Consider the following 15,373-nt stretch of genomic DNA (forward strand, 5'->3'; position numbering starts at 1 on the left):
TAATTTTTTATAAATGACTTATTTAATTAAATTTCTAAAAGATACATCTTCGGATGAAGCACTAGTGGTTTAGTTATGCGATTAGCCAATTGATTATGAAAATATTTTGTGATAATCTTTTATTGATTTTAATTATACAATTAATCAATCAATTAGTGTACACCTCTCCCTCCCAATGCAGCCTCAATGAGCTGCACTGCGGTATTGCCGGGCGCCGGAGGCGCCCCGGCAATGCCGCGCTGTAGGATATTTAATTATTTGGCATGGGGGCGGTGTACTTTGAATGTATGTGTACTTGTTGTACACCGCTCCTTTCCTATGCCATCTCCAGGCATTGCAAATCGTCATTGCCGGGCACCAAAGGGGGCTCGGCAGTGACGCACGCTGAAAGAGAGTACTCAGTTTTCACTCTGGTTTCTTGTTTGTTTGTTTTCTTGTTTTCTTGCTTGTTTGTCCGGGCGATATCTCAGCCATCCTTTGAGCGAGGAAGCTGAAATTTTGGCACAGTAGTGAGCAAGTCCTTTGTCAAAAACGGTATTTTTATTTTTTGATTAATCAATAAATTGAGGAGTTATTTAATTATTAGCGATTAATTAAGTACTTATTTAATTAATCAAATTTCCTTTCTCTTCTGACCATTAACTCAGGCACCTTTTGAGTTAGGAAGCTGTTATTTGGACATGCCAATGACCAGGTGATTTGGCTTCAAAGGCTATTTTTGATTTATTAATTAATCAATTAATCGATTAATTATTTAATTATTCAATTAATGACAAAAAATTTTTTTTTTTTAAGTTACAGATTCTGATGAAATAGTGGTAGTTTATGTGTTCTCTGACCAAATTGATTAATAATTTAATTTTTTATGATTATTATTTATTTATTTTCATTATTAATCATTGTACACCGCTCCTTTCCTATGCCACCTCCAGGCATTGCAAATCGTCATTGCCGGGCACCGAAGGGGGCTCGGCAGTGACGCACGCTGAAAGAGAGTACTCAGTTTTCACTCTGGTTTCTTGTTTGTTTTCTTGTTTGTTTTCTTGGTTGTCCGGACGATATCTCAGCCATCCTTTGAGCTAGGAAGCTGAAATTTCGGCACAGTAGTGAGCAAGTCCTTTGTCAAATACGGTATTTTTTGTTTTTTGAATAATCAATTAATTGAGGAGTTATTTAATTATTAGCGTTTAATTAAGTACTTATTTAATTAATTAAATTTCATTTCTCTTCTGACCATTATTAACTCAGGCACCTTTTGAGTTAGGAAGCTGATATTTGGACATGCCAATGACCAGGTGATTTGGCTGCAAAGGATATTTTTGATTTATTAATTAATCAATTAATCGATTAATTATTTAATTATTCGATTAATGACAAAAAATTTTTTTTTTTTAAAGTTACAGATTCTGATGAAATAGTGGTAGTTTATGTGTTCTCTGAGCAAATTGATTAATAATTTAATTTTTTTATGATTATTATTTATTTATTTTCATTATTAATCATTTATTTATTTTCTTTCTCATTTGGCCAATATCTCAGGCACCTTTTGAGCTGGGAAGCTAATATTTGGACATGAGTGACCAAGTGATGTGGCTATCAAGGATATTTTTGATTTATTGATTAATCATTTCATCTATTAAGTATTTATTGATTAATCGATTAATTATTTATTGAGTAATCAATTAATTATTTAATTTTTTATAAATGACTTATTTAATTAAATTTCTAAAAGATACATCTTCGGATGAAGCACTACTGGTTTAGTTATGCGATTAGCCAATTGATTATGAAAATACTTTGTGATAATCTTTTATTGATTTTAATTATACAATTAATCAATCAATTAGTGTACACCTCTCCCTCCCAATGCAGCCTCAATGAGCTGCACTGCGGTATTGCCGGGCGCCGGAGGCGCCCCGGCAATGCCGCGCTGCAGCATATTTAATTATTTGGCATGGGGCGGTGTACTTTGAATGTATTTGTACTTGTTTATTTATTTTCTTTCTCATTTGGCCAATATCTCAGGCACCTTTTGAGCTGGGAAGCTAATATTTGGACATGAGTGACCAAGTGATGTGGCTATCAAGGATATTTTTGATTTATTGATTAATCATTTCATCTATTAATTATTTATTGATTAATCGATTAATTATTTATTGAGTAATCAATTAATTATTTAATTTTTTATAAATGACTTCTTTAATTACATTTCTAAAAGATACATCTTCGGATGAAGCACTAGTGGTTTAGTTATGCGATTAGCCAATTGATTATGAAAATATTTTGTGATAATCTTTTATTGATTTTAATTATACAATTAATCAATCAATTAGTGTACACCTCTCCCTCCCAATGCAGCCTCAATGAGCTGCACTGCGGTATTGCCGGGCGCCGGAGGCACCCCGGCAATGCCGCGCGCCGGAGGCACCCCGGCAATGCCGCGCTGCGGCATATTTAATTATTTGGCATGGGGCGGTGTACTTTGAATGTATTTGTACTTGTTTTCTTTCTTGTTTGTTTTCTTGGTTGTCCGGGCGATATCTCAGCCATCCTTTGAGCTAGGAAGCTGAAATTTCGGCACAGTAGTGAGCAAGTCGTTTGTCAAAAACGGTATTTTTTGTTTTTTGAATAATCAATTAATTGAGGAGTTATTTAATTATTAGCGATTAATGAAGTAATCTGGGTTCGAATCCCGGTCGATCGCTGAATTAACGCCAGGGGGTTTGACTCAGCCTGTCATCCTTCCGAGGTCGGCAAATTGAGTACCAGTTCACTGGTAATTCCCTGTTTGTCGTTAAAGGCGGCAAAAAGGGTTGGCGTCAGGAAGGGCATCCGGCCGTAAAACATTGCTTCAAAAAGGGGACCAAAAAGCAACAACAACCACGGTTCCCGAAAAAGGCCAACCCCCGCTTTGCGGGGAAAAATGGCCTCTAAAGGTGTTTTTTTTTTTTTTTTAATGAAGTACTTATTTAATTAATTACATTTCCTTTCTCTTCTGACCATTAACTCAGGCACCTTTTGAGTTAGGAAGCTGATATTTGGACATGCCAATGAACAGGTGATTTGGCTGCAAAGGCTATTTTTGATTTATTAATTAATCAATTAATCGATTAATTATTTAATTATTCGATTAATGACAATTTTTTTTTTTTTTAAGTTACAGATTCTGATGAAATGGTGGTGGTTTATGTGTTCTCTGACGGAATTGATTAATAATTAATTTTTTTAATGATTATTTATTTATTTTCATTATAAATCATTTATTTATTTTCTTTCTCATTTGGCCAATATCTCAGGCACCTTTTGAGCTCGGAAGCTAATATTTGGACATGACAGTGACCAAGTGATGTGGCTATCAAGGATATTTTTGATTTATTGATTAATCATTTAATCGATTAATTATTTATTGATTAATCAATTAATTATTTAATTATTTATTAACGACTTATTTAATTAAATTTCTAAAAGATACATCTTCGGATGAAGCACGAGTGGTTTAGTTATGCTATTAGCCAATTGATTAAGAAAATATTTGGTGATAATCTTTTATTGATTTAAATGATACAATTAATCAACCAATTAGTGTACACCTCTCCCTCTCAATGCAGCCTCTACGAGCTGCACTGCGGTATTGCTGGGCGCCCGAGGCGCCCCGGCAATGCCGCGCTGTAGGATATTTAATTATTTGGCATGGGGGCGGTGTACTTTGAATGTATCTGTACTTGTCTTTTATTGATTTTAATTATACAATTAATCAATGAATTAGCGTACACCTCTCCCTCCCAAAGCAGGCTCTATGAGCTGCACTGCGGTATTGCTGGGCGCCCGAGGCGCCCCGGCAATGCCGCGCTGTAGGATATTTAATTATTTGGCAAGGGGGTGGTGTACTTTGAATGTATCTGTACTTGTTGTACACCGCTCCTTTCCTATGCCATCTCCAGGCATTGCAAATCGTCATTGCTGGCACCGAAGGGGGCTCGGCAGTGACGCGCGCTGAAAGAGAGTACTCAGTTTTCACTCTGGTTGTTTGTTTGTTTGTTTGTTTGTTTTCATCTTTCTTGTTTTCTTGTTTGTTTGTCCGGACGATATCTCAGCCATCCTTTGAGCTAGGAAGCTGAAATTTCGGCACAATAGTGAGCAAGTCCTTTGTCAAAAACGGTATTGTACACCGCTCCTTTCCTATGCCATCTCCAGGCATTGCAAATCGTCATTGACGGGCACCAAAGGGGGCTCGGCAGTGACGCACGCTGAAAGAGAGTACTCAGTTTTCACTCTGGTTTCTTTCTTGTTTGTTTGTTTTCTTGTTTGTTTGTCCGGGCGATATCTCAGCCATCCTTTGAGCTAGGAAGCTGAAATTTCGGCACAGTAGTGAGCAAGTCCTTTGTCAAATACGGTATTTTTTGTTTTTTGAATAATCAATTAATTGAGGAGTTATTTAATTATTAGCGTTTAATTAAGTACTTATTTAATTAATTAAATTTCATTTCTCTTCTGACCATTATTAACTCAGGCACCTTTTGAGTTAGGAAGCTGATATTTGGACATGCCAATGACCAGGTGATTTGGCTGCAAAGGATATTTTTGATTTATTAATTAATCAATTAATCGATTAATTATTTAATTATTCGATTAATGACAAAAAATTTTTTTTTTTAAGTTACAGATTCTGATGAAATAGTGGTAGTTTATGTGTTCTCTCACCAAATTGGTTAATAATTTAATTTTTTTATGATTATTATTTATTTATTTTCATTATTAATCATTTATTTATTTTCTTTCTCATTTGGCCAATATCTCAGGCACCTTTTGAGCTGGGAAGCTAATATTTGGACATGAGTGACCAAGTGATGTGGCTATCAAGGATATTTTTTATTTATTGATTAATCATTTCATCTATTAAGTATTTATTGATTAATCGATTAATTATTTATTGAGTAATCAATTAATTATTTAATTTTTTATAAATGACTTATTTAATTAAATTTCTAAAAGATACATCTTTGGATGAAGCACTACTGGTTTAGTTATGCGATTAGCCAATTGATTATGAAAATATTTTGTGATAATCTTTTATTGATTTTAATTATACAATTAATCAATCAATTAGTGTACACCTCTCCCTCCCAATGCAGCCTCAATGAGCTGCACTGCGGCATTGCCGGGCGCCGGAGGCGCCCCGGCAATGCCGCGCTGCAGCATATTTAATTATTTGGCATGGGGCGGTGTACTTTGAATGTATGTGTACTTGTTTTTTTTTTGATTAATCAATAAATTGAGGAGTTATTTAATTATTAGCGATTAATTAAGTACTTATTTAATTAATCAAATTTCCTTTCTCTTCTGACCATTAACTCAGGCACCTTTTGAGTTAGGAAGCTGATATTTGGACATGCCAATGACCAGGTGATTTGGCTGCAAAGGATATTTTTGATTTATTAATTAACCAATTAATCGATGAATTATTTAATTATTCGATTAATAACCCAATTTTTTTTTTTTTAAAGTTACAGATTCTGATGAAATAGTGGTAGTTTATGTGTTCTCTGACCAAATTGATTAATAATTTAATTTCTTTATGATTATATATATATATTTTTCATTATTAATCATTTATTTATTTTCTTTCTCATTTGGCCAATATCTCAGGCACCTTTTGAGCTGGGAAGCTAATATTTGGACATGAGTGACCAAGTGATGTGGCTATCAAGGATATTTTTGATTTATTGATTAATCATTTCATCTATTGTACACCGCTCCTTTCCTATGCCATCTCCAGGCATTGCAAATCGTCATTGCTGGGCACCGAAGGGGGCTCGGCAGTGACGCACGCTGAAAGAGAGTACTCAGTTTTCACTCTGGTTGTTTGTTTGTTGTACACCGCTCCTTTCCTATGCCATCTCCAGGCATTGCAAATCGTCATTGCTGGGCACCGAAGGGGGCTCGGCAGTGACACGCGCTGAAAGAGAGTACTCAGTTTTCACTCTGGTTGTTTGTTTGTCTTCATCTTTCTTGTTTTCTTGTTTGGTTGTCCGGGCGATATCTCAGCCATCCTTTGAGCTAGGAAGCTGACATTTTGGCACAATAGTGAGAAAGTGCTTTGTCAAAAAGGTATTTTTTGTTTTTTGATTAATCAATAAATTGAGGAGTTATTTAATTATTAGCGATCAATTAATTACTTATTTAATTAATCAAATTTCCTTTCTCTTCTGACCATTAACTCAGGCACCTTTTGAGTTAGGAAGCTGTTATTTGGACATGCCAATGACCAGGTGATTTGGCTGCAAAGGCTATTTTTGATTTATTAATTAATCAATTAATCGATTAATTATTTAATTATTCGATTAATGACAAAAAATTTTTTTTTTTTAAAGTTACAGATTCTGATGAAATAGTGGTAGTTTATCTGTTCTCTGACCAAATTGATTAATAATTAAATTTTTTATGATTATTATTTATTTATTTTCATTATTAATCATTTATTTATTTTCTTTCTCATTTGGCCAATATCTCAGGCACCTTTTGAGCTGGGAAGCTAATATTTGGACATGAGTGACCAAGTGATGTGGCTATCAAGGATATTTTTGATTTATTGATTAATCATTTCATCTATTAATTATTTATTGATTAATCGATTAATTATTTATTGAGTAATGAATTAATTATTTAATTTTTTATAAATGACTTATTTAATTAAATTTCTAAAAGATCCATCTTCGGATGAAGCACTAGTGGTTTAGTTATGCGATTAGCCAATTGATTATGAAAATATTTTGTGATAATCTTTTATTGATTTTAATTATACAATTAATCAATCAATTAGTGTACACCTCTCCCTCCCAATGCAGCCTCAATGAGCTGCACTGCGGTTTTGCCGGGCGCCAGAGGCGCCCCGGCAATGCCGCGCTGCAGCATATTTAATTATTTGGCATGGGGCGGTGTACTTTGAATGTATGTGTACTTGTTGTACACTGCTCCTTTCCTATGCCATCTCCAGGCATTGCAAATCGTCATTGCCGGGCACCGAAGGGGGCTCGGCAGTGACGCACGCTGAAAGAGAGTACTCAGTTTTCACTCTGGTTGTTTGTTTTCTTGGTTGTTTGTCCGGGCGATATCTCAGCCATCCTTTGAGCTAGGAAGCTGAAATTTCGGCACATTAGTGAGCAAGTCCTTTATCAAAAACGGTATTTTTTGTTTTTTGATTAATCAATTAATTGAGGAGTTATTTAATTATTAGCGATTAATTAAGTACTTATTTAATTAATTAAATTTACTTTCTCTTCTGGCCATTATCTCAGGTACCTTTTAAGTTAGGAAGCTGATATTTGGACATGCCAATGACCAGGTGATTTGGCTGAAAAGGCTATTTTTGATTTATTAATTAATCAATTAATCGTTTAATTATTCGATTAATGACTTCATTATTTATTTTTTTAAGTTACAGATTCAGATGAAATGGTGGTGGTTTATGTGTTCTCTGAGCCAATTGATTAACTATTTAATTTTTAAATGATTATTATTTATTTATTTTCATTATTAATCATTCATTTATTTTCTTTCTCATTTGGCCTAATATTTCATAAATAATCATTTCATCAATAATTTCATAATTCATTTCTAATAAATCATTTGGCCTAAATAATTTATTTTCATCTCATTTTTCATAATCATTTTTTTTTTCTTTTCATTTGGCCAATATCTCAGTCACCTTTTGAGCTAGGAAGCTAATATTTGGACATGGCAGTGACCAAGTGATGTGGGTATCAAGGATATTGTACACCGCTCCTTTCATATGCCATCTCCAGGCATTGAAAATCGTCATTGCCGGGCACCGAAGGGGGCTCGGCAGTGACGCACGCTGAAAGAGAGTACTCAGTTTTCACTCTGGTTTCTTTCTTGTTTGTTTGTTTGTTTGTTTGTTTTCTTGTTTGGTTGTCCGGGCGATATCTCAGCCATCCTTTGAGCTAGGAAGCTGAAATTTTGGCACAATAGTGAGAAAGTGCTTTGTCAAAAACGGTATTTTTTGTTTTTTGATTAATCAATAAATTGAGGAGTTATTTAATTATTAGCGATTAATTAAGTACTTATTTAATTAATTAAATTTCCTTTCTCTTCTGACCATTAACTCAGGCACCTTTTGAGTTAGGAAGCTGATATTTGGACATGCCAATGACCAGGTGATTTGGCTGCAAAGGATATTTTTGATTTATTAATTAATCAATTAATCGATTAATTATTTAATTATTCGATTAATGACCAAAAAATTTTTTTTTTTAAAGTTACCGATTCTGATGAAATAGTGGTAGTTTATGTGTTCTCTGACCAAATTGATTAATAATTTAATTTTTTTATGATTTTTATTTATTTATTTTCATTATTTATCATTTATTTATTTTCTTTCTCATTTGGCCAATATCTCAGGCACCTTTTGAGCTGGGAAGCTAATATTTGGACATGAGTGACCAAGTGATGTGGCTATCAAGGATATTTTTGATTTATTGATTGATCATTTCATCTATTAATTATTTATTGATTAATCGATTAATTATTTATTGAGTAATCAATTTTATTATTAAATTTTTTATAAATGACTTATTTAATTAAATTTCTAAAAGATACATCTTCGGATGAAGCACTAGTGGTTTAGTTATGCGATTAGCCAATTGATTATGAAAATATTTTGTGATAATCTTTTATTGATTTTAATTATACAATTAATCAATCAATTAGTGTACACCTCTCCCTCCCAATGCAGCCTCAATGAGCTGCACTGCGGTATTGCCGGGCGCCCGAGGCGCCCCGGCAATGCCGCGCTGCTGCATATTTAATTATTTGGCATGGGGCGGTGTACTTTGAATGTATGTGTACTTGTTTTTGATTTATTCATTAATCATTTAATCGATTAATTATATATTGATTCATCAATTAATTTTTTTATTTTTTTATTAATGACTTATTTAATTAAATTTCTGAAAGATACATCTTCGGATGAAGCACTGGTGGTTTAGTTATGCTATTAGCCAATTGATTAAGAAAATATTTTGTGATAATCTTTTATTGATTTTAATTATACAATTAATCAATCAATTAGTGTACACCTCTCCCTCCCAATGCAGCCTCTATGAGCTGCACTGCGGTATTGCCGGGCGCCGGAGGCGCCCAGGCAATGCCGCGCTGTAGGATATTTAATTATTTGGCATGGGGGCGGTGTACTTTGAATGTATCTGTACTTGTTATTTCATTTTTTTAGGACTATTATTTATTTATTTTCATTATTAATTATTTATTTATTTTATTTCTCATCTGGGCAATATCTCAGGCACCTTTTGAGCTTGGAAGCTGATATTTGGACATGACAGTGACCAAGTGATGTGGCTATAAAGGATATCTTTCCTTTATTGATTAATCATTTAATCGATCAATTATTTATTGATTAATCAATTAAAAATTTAATTTTTTATTAATGACTTATTTAATTAAATTTCTAAAAGATACATTCTCGGATGAAGCACTGGTGGTTTATTTATGCTATTAGCCAATTGATTAAGAAAATATTTTATGATAATCTTTTATTGATTTTAATTATGCAATTAATCAATCAATTATTGTACACCTCTCCCTCCTAATGTACTCTCTGAGCTACATTGCGGTATTGCCGGGCGCCCGAGGCGCCCCGGCAATGCCGCGCTGTGGGATATTTAATTATTTGGCATGGGGGCGGTGTAGTTTGAATGTATCTTTACTTGTTTGTTTTATTTTTGTGAGTGATTGAGGCAGCTGCCAGATGCCTATACACCGCCCAAATAAAGGTATGTGTCAGAAAAACGTGTTACTTGCTTGGAAGAAGATCGCCCATAGGTCGGGTACTCTGCTCATATTAATCATGCATCATTTTTACTGGAACTACACCATGCGGTTCTTAACTGAGTGGTAATCATAACTAATTGTTGAGTTGAGACTGAACCTGTAGCTATGATTATTGGCTTGCCTGTGGGCTGAGGTGCCACTGTGCTTTCTGCCGGTAAAAGAGGTGTGCAGACTCAGAGCGCTGCCTGTCGTGCTCTCGTGCAATATCAGATGCGTTCTGGATGACGAGTGCATCGTAGACACTCAAACCCATGTCTTCCACCTGAGAAAAGAACTCGCTGGCTAGCCGTGCCTCGTGGCCTTGTGCGGACATGGCACGGCGGGAGCGGCGCCCTCGCAGGAACGCACGGACCGCTGAGGGTAGATGGCAGAGAAATTACAGAGGAGAGTTAGGAAAAGGGAAAATGGGAAGAAGAAAAGGGTGGATGAGGATTGAAGGTAATGGCATAGGAAATTTGAAAAAAGTATTTTTCAGAAAGCCTCAATCTCTACGTTGAACCTTTGAACCAATTATGGATAAGGAAAGAGGCTGAGTATGGTTTGGTCGATTCATCATAGTGCACAAAAATTGAAACAAAAGTCAAATATCAGAAACTGTGAAAATTACTAATGTACTGTATTTTCCGGTGTATTAACCGCGCTTTTTAATCAGCAAAAAAGTTAAAGGTTAGGGGTGCAGTTAATACACAGATATAGAAAAAATAATAATCAGTCCACAAGGAATTTCAGGAAAGAAAACGGAATTTGAAGGAGGTTGATTTGGGGTGTTTTAACGGGGGTAGAAAAGATCAAGGTTTTGGATGGGGGAAGATATGAGATGGTGATGAACAGCTGTTTTAAATACCTGGAGGGAGGAGTGGGATTGAAGAGTGAGGGAGTTTGTTCCAGAAGCGGGGAAAAGAGGAATGAAAGAGTGAAGGTCTTAAAAACAATCAATGCTGAATTTCAATTATATTCCAATTGTCAAACATAGACCAGTAGATCTATATTCTACATATCGGGGAACGTTTAGACTTTAGAGCTTTCAAAATAATGTAAAACTATTTAAGTACAAGCGATCTCGGTTGCACGTTTTTGCCCGTTGAGTCATACACGGTAACCCTGACATGTCATTGCGTTCCTGTCAATTCTGATTGACAAATAGGAGTGAGGAATGATTGACGGGAAAGCCCACCTGGTCTCAAAGCAAAAGAAGAATTATTGACAATAGTTAGAGTCTAATTACAGAGCACCCACCTCAAACTAGGTGGTATTCATGGAATACTTACCCTGCGCAGTCAACTTGGTGCAAGCCAACTCTTCTGTGTTTGAACGTTTAAAAAAAAAATTTGATCCAATATGGCTGCCAGACCACGTGAGCGATTGCATCATAAATTTATATTCTCTAATGTAATTGTTGCATAGATCATGCTCAATAAATTTCTAATTGATCAGACTAAGCTTTGTCCCCATCAAATTATGACGTCATAATTACGACACCAATGACATCATCATTAACAACACCTATTCCCCATCCGGAGTTCTTTACAATGAGCCACGTTTCAATTTTTCCATGGAGTGGTTTTGTAGAGATAGAGGTGTAATGTTTTTCAGTTTTTCCAAGATGGCACCTGTACCACATGACCTATTACATCATAATTATCATTAAAATATTCTACAGGAGAAGGCACTTCTTTGGTGACAATTTCGTGTACATCAGACCAACAGTTGCACAGAAAAAAAAAAATTCATACCGATCGGATGAAGCGTTATACTTGTCGAATTATGACATCATAATGAAGCCACCGATGACATCATCATTGACATAACTTATTCCCCATATGGAGTTCTTTACAATGAGCCTTGTTTAAATTTTTTCCATGGAGCGGTTTCAGAGATATGGAGGTGCAATATTTTTCGATTTTTCCAAGATGCCGCCTGTACCACGTGACCTATGACGTCATACTTATCATTAAAATATTCTACAGGAGGAGGCGCCCTTATGGTACAAATTTCGTGTCCATCGGACTAACATTTGCAGAGGAAAATTTCTTTTTCATACTGACAGATCAAGCGTACTTGTCAAATTATGACATCATAATGAAGGCACCAATGAAGTCATCATCATCATATCTTATTCCACATGGTGAGTACTTGACAATGAGCCTTGTTTCAACTTTTTCCATTGAGCGGTTTGGGAGATATAGAGGTGTAACCTTTTTCCAAGATGGCGTCTGTACCACGTGACCTATGACCTCATAATTATGAATAAAAAAATTCTGCAGGTCGGAGGCACTCCTACGGTAAAATTTCGTGTCTATCAGATCAACGGTTGCCGAGAAAATGAATTTAAAAAATTCAGACACGCACGCCATACGTACGCACGCCACACGGACACACGTGCGGACGCAACCGAATGCCTAACCCTGTTTTTTGCTTCGCGAGCGCAGGGTAATAAGCTTGCACGCAAACTTCTGTGCATCCGACAACAGGCTTGGCGTGGTCACGTGACCCTCAAGAAGGGCCGCTTTATGCTTCGTGAGTTCCTCATTCTCAACCTTAGTGGGTGGCTTACATCACTAGATTACGTCACGCAGGCCCGTCTTGTATGAATCCACAAGAAATGGGTATGATAACGTTATTAATCCATTTTCTTCCTTTTTCTAGTAGCAAAAAAGATCCTCTTTATAATATTAAAAAATAAGAAACTTTTTTTTTTTGGAGGGTGAAAAACAGGGGTGCGGTTAATACACTGTTGCGGTTAATACACTGTTGCGGTTAATACACTGTTGCGGTTAATACACTGCTGCGGTTAATACACTGTTGCGGTTAATACACTGTTGCGGTTAATACACTGTTGCGGTTGATACACTGTTGCGGTTAATACACCGGTAGTCAACAGAAGATTATTCATTTTAAAAATGCACCAGAAAGCAGCAAATGCATCTTGTTGCTTACTCAGTAATTTTAAATTTGGCAACCATGTCTTATCCACAAACGAGCTTGATATGAGGGACAAAATTACAAGACATTCACTATACTAAAGTTGCATTTGCAGCAAATGGTGCATTTTTCATACAGGCCTACAGATGTGAAGTGAACAATTCAATTATTGTGAGAAATAATTTTCACTTTCTGAAACGTGTTTTTGCTACAGCTTTAATTAGAAAAAAAAACCTACAGCTTTAATTAGAATGAGAGACAGAAAAGAATATGAAAGGAGAAAAATGGGATTAATGGAAAGTGGTTGGAATAGATGATATGATAAAAACAGGCTTTAAAATAAAACACAATGACAAGGTGATTAAACAAACAAAAAAACAGGAAGAATTGTTCAAAGTAAGTGTGAATTACATGGTGCCAAGTGCAGTTGACAACAAAGTGGGAAAACATTCACAGGTAAACAAAAACAAGGATCACAAGGTTTATCAAGAGAAAGAAAAACCAAGTTCATATGCAATGAGGAGTTTTTGAAAGGAGAAATGACCCGTCATGAGGCCAAAAGTTTTTGTTAGAGGCCAAGGAGAAATGACCCAAGTCATGTCAGAGGCTAAAAGTTTTTGTTAGAGGCCAAGAGAAATTACCCAAGTCATGTCAGAGGCCAAAAGAGACATGTTCGAGGCATCATGATGACATTTGCATTACCTTTTTGGCAGCGCGTTACTCTCCGTCCAACCAGCAAACATGCGGCAGAAAGTTGCTCAGCCTGCCAATGCTTTAAAAGCACACGTGTGCGACCCACCTGCACAGACACATTGAGATGTATGTATTGTGTTGATGTACGAGTATTTACACAAATGTATTTACTGTGATGATGTATTTACACAAATATATTTACTCATACTATGCTGATGTGTTTACATGAACATATTCACTACATCAATTTATTTACTGAAATGTATTAACGATGCTGATTTATTGACACAAATTTATTTACTATAATTATGTATTTACACAAATGTATTTACCGTGCTGATTTATTTGCACAAATGTATTTATAGTGCTGATTTATTTACACAAATTTATTTACCGTGCTGATTTATTTACACAAGGTTATTGACAGTGCTGATTTATTTACACAAATGTGTTTACAATGGTTATGTATTTACACAAATGTATTTACTCTGCTGATTTATTAACAAATTTATTTATTGTGCTGATTTATTTACACAAATGTATTTACTATGCTGATTTATTGACACAAATTTATGTACCGTGATGATTTATTTACACAAATGTATTTAATTCGCCGATTTATTTACACAAATTTATTTATTGTGCTGATTTATTTACACAAATTAATTTGCTGTGCTGATTTATTGACACAAATTTATTTACCGTGCTAATTAATTTACACATGTATTTACTGTGCTGATTTGACACAAATGTATTTATAGTGCTGATTTATTTACACAAATGTATTTACAATGGTTATGTATTTGCACAAATTTATTTACGGTGCCGATTAATTTAAATAAATTTATTTACTGTGCTAATTTATTTACACAAATTTATTTATTGTGCTGATTTATTTACACAAATTTATTTACCCTACTGATTTATTTACACCAATTTATTTACCCTAATGATTTATTTACACAAATTTATTTACCCTGCCGATTTATTTCCACAAATGTATTTACCCTGCTGATTTATTTACACCAATTTATTTACCGTGCTGATTTATTGACACAAATGTATTTACTATGGATATGTATTTACACAAATGTATTTACCATGCCGATTTATTTACACAAATTAATTCAGTGTGCTGATTTATTTGCACTAATGTGTTTATTGTGCTGATTTATGAACACAAATGTATTTGTTGTGATGATTTAGTGAAACAAATGTATTTATTGTGCTGATTTATTTACACAAATGTATTTACTGTGCTGATTTATTAACAAATTTATTTATTGTGCTGATTTATTTACACAAATTTATTTACCGTGCTGATTTATTGACACAAATTTATGTTCTGTGATGATTTATTTACACAAATGTATTTAATGTGCTGATTTATTTGCACAAATTTATTTATTGTGCTGATTTATTTTCACAAATTTATTTACCATATTGATTTATTTACACAAATTTATTTACCATGCTGATTTATTGACACAAAGGTATTTACCATGCTGATTTATTTACACAAGGTTATTTACCGTGATGATTTATTTACACAAATGTATTTACAATGGTTATGTATTTGCACAAATTTATTTACGGTGCCGATTTATTGACACAAATTTATTTACAGTGCTAATTTATTTACACAAATGTATTTACTGTGCTGATTTATTAACACAAATGTATTTATTGTGCTGATTTATTTACACACATTTATTTACCCTACTGATTTATTTACACCAATTTATTTACCCTGATGATTTATTTACACAAATGTATTTACCCTGCCGATTTATTTACACCAATTTATTTACCGTGCTGATTTATTGACACAAATTTATTGACCGTGATGATTTATTTACACAAATGTATTTAATGTGCTGATTTATTTACACAA

The 15,373-nt window shown here is 34.4% G+C and overlaps 2 protein-coding genes across 4 annotated transcripts in view; both read right to left on the minus strand.

Moving 5' to 3' along the window:
• LOC137438541 (E3 ubiquitin-protein ligase RNF13) overlaps positions 1–15,373 on the minus strand; it is a 238,389-nt gene that overhangs the window by 208,285 nt on the left and 14,731 nt on the right. The gene's annotated exons all lie outside the window — the stretch shown is intronic.
• Positions 1–15,373, minus strand: part of LOC137438536 (unconventional myosin-XVI) — a 367,125-nt gene that overhangs the window by 90,518 nt on the left and 261,234 nt on the right. For all 3 annotated transcript variants that reach the window (XM_068133664.2, XM_068133663.2, XM_068133662.2), the window contains exons 28-29: positions 13,489–13,585; positions 9,986–10,218 (exon numbers count right to left, since the gene is read on the minus strand). In XM_068133664.2, coding sequence (XP_067989765.2) covers positions 9,986–10,218; positions 13,489–13,585 — 330 coding nt within the window. The remainder of the gene's footprint in view (positions 1–9,985; positions 10,219–13,488; positions 13,586–15,373) is intronic.

This window comes from Myxine glutinosa, chromosome 13 (genome assembly GCF_964187855.1).
Source record: "Myxine glutinosa chromosome 13, kmMyxGlut1.1, whole genome shotgun sequence".
Lineage (NCBI taxonomy): Eukaryota > Metazoa > Chordata > Myxini > Myxiniformes > Myxinidae > Myxine > Myxine glutinosa.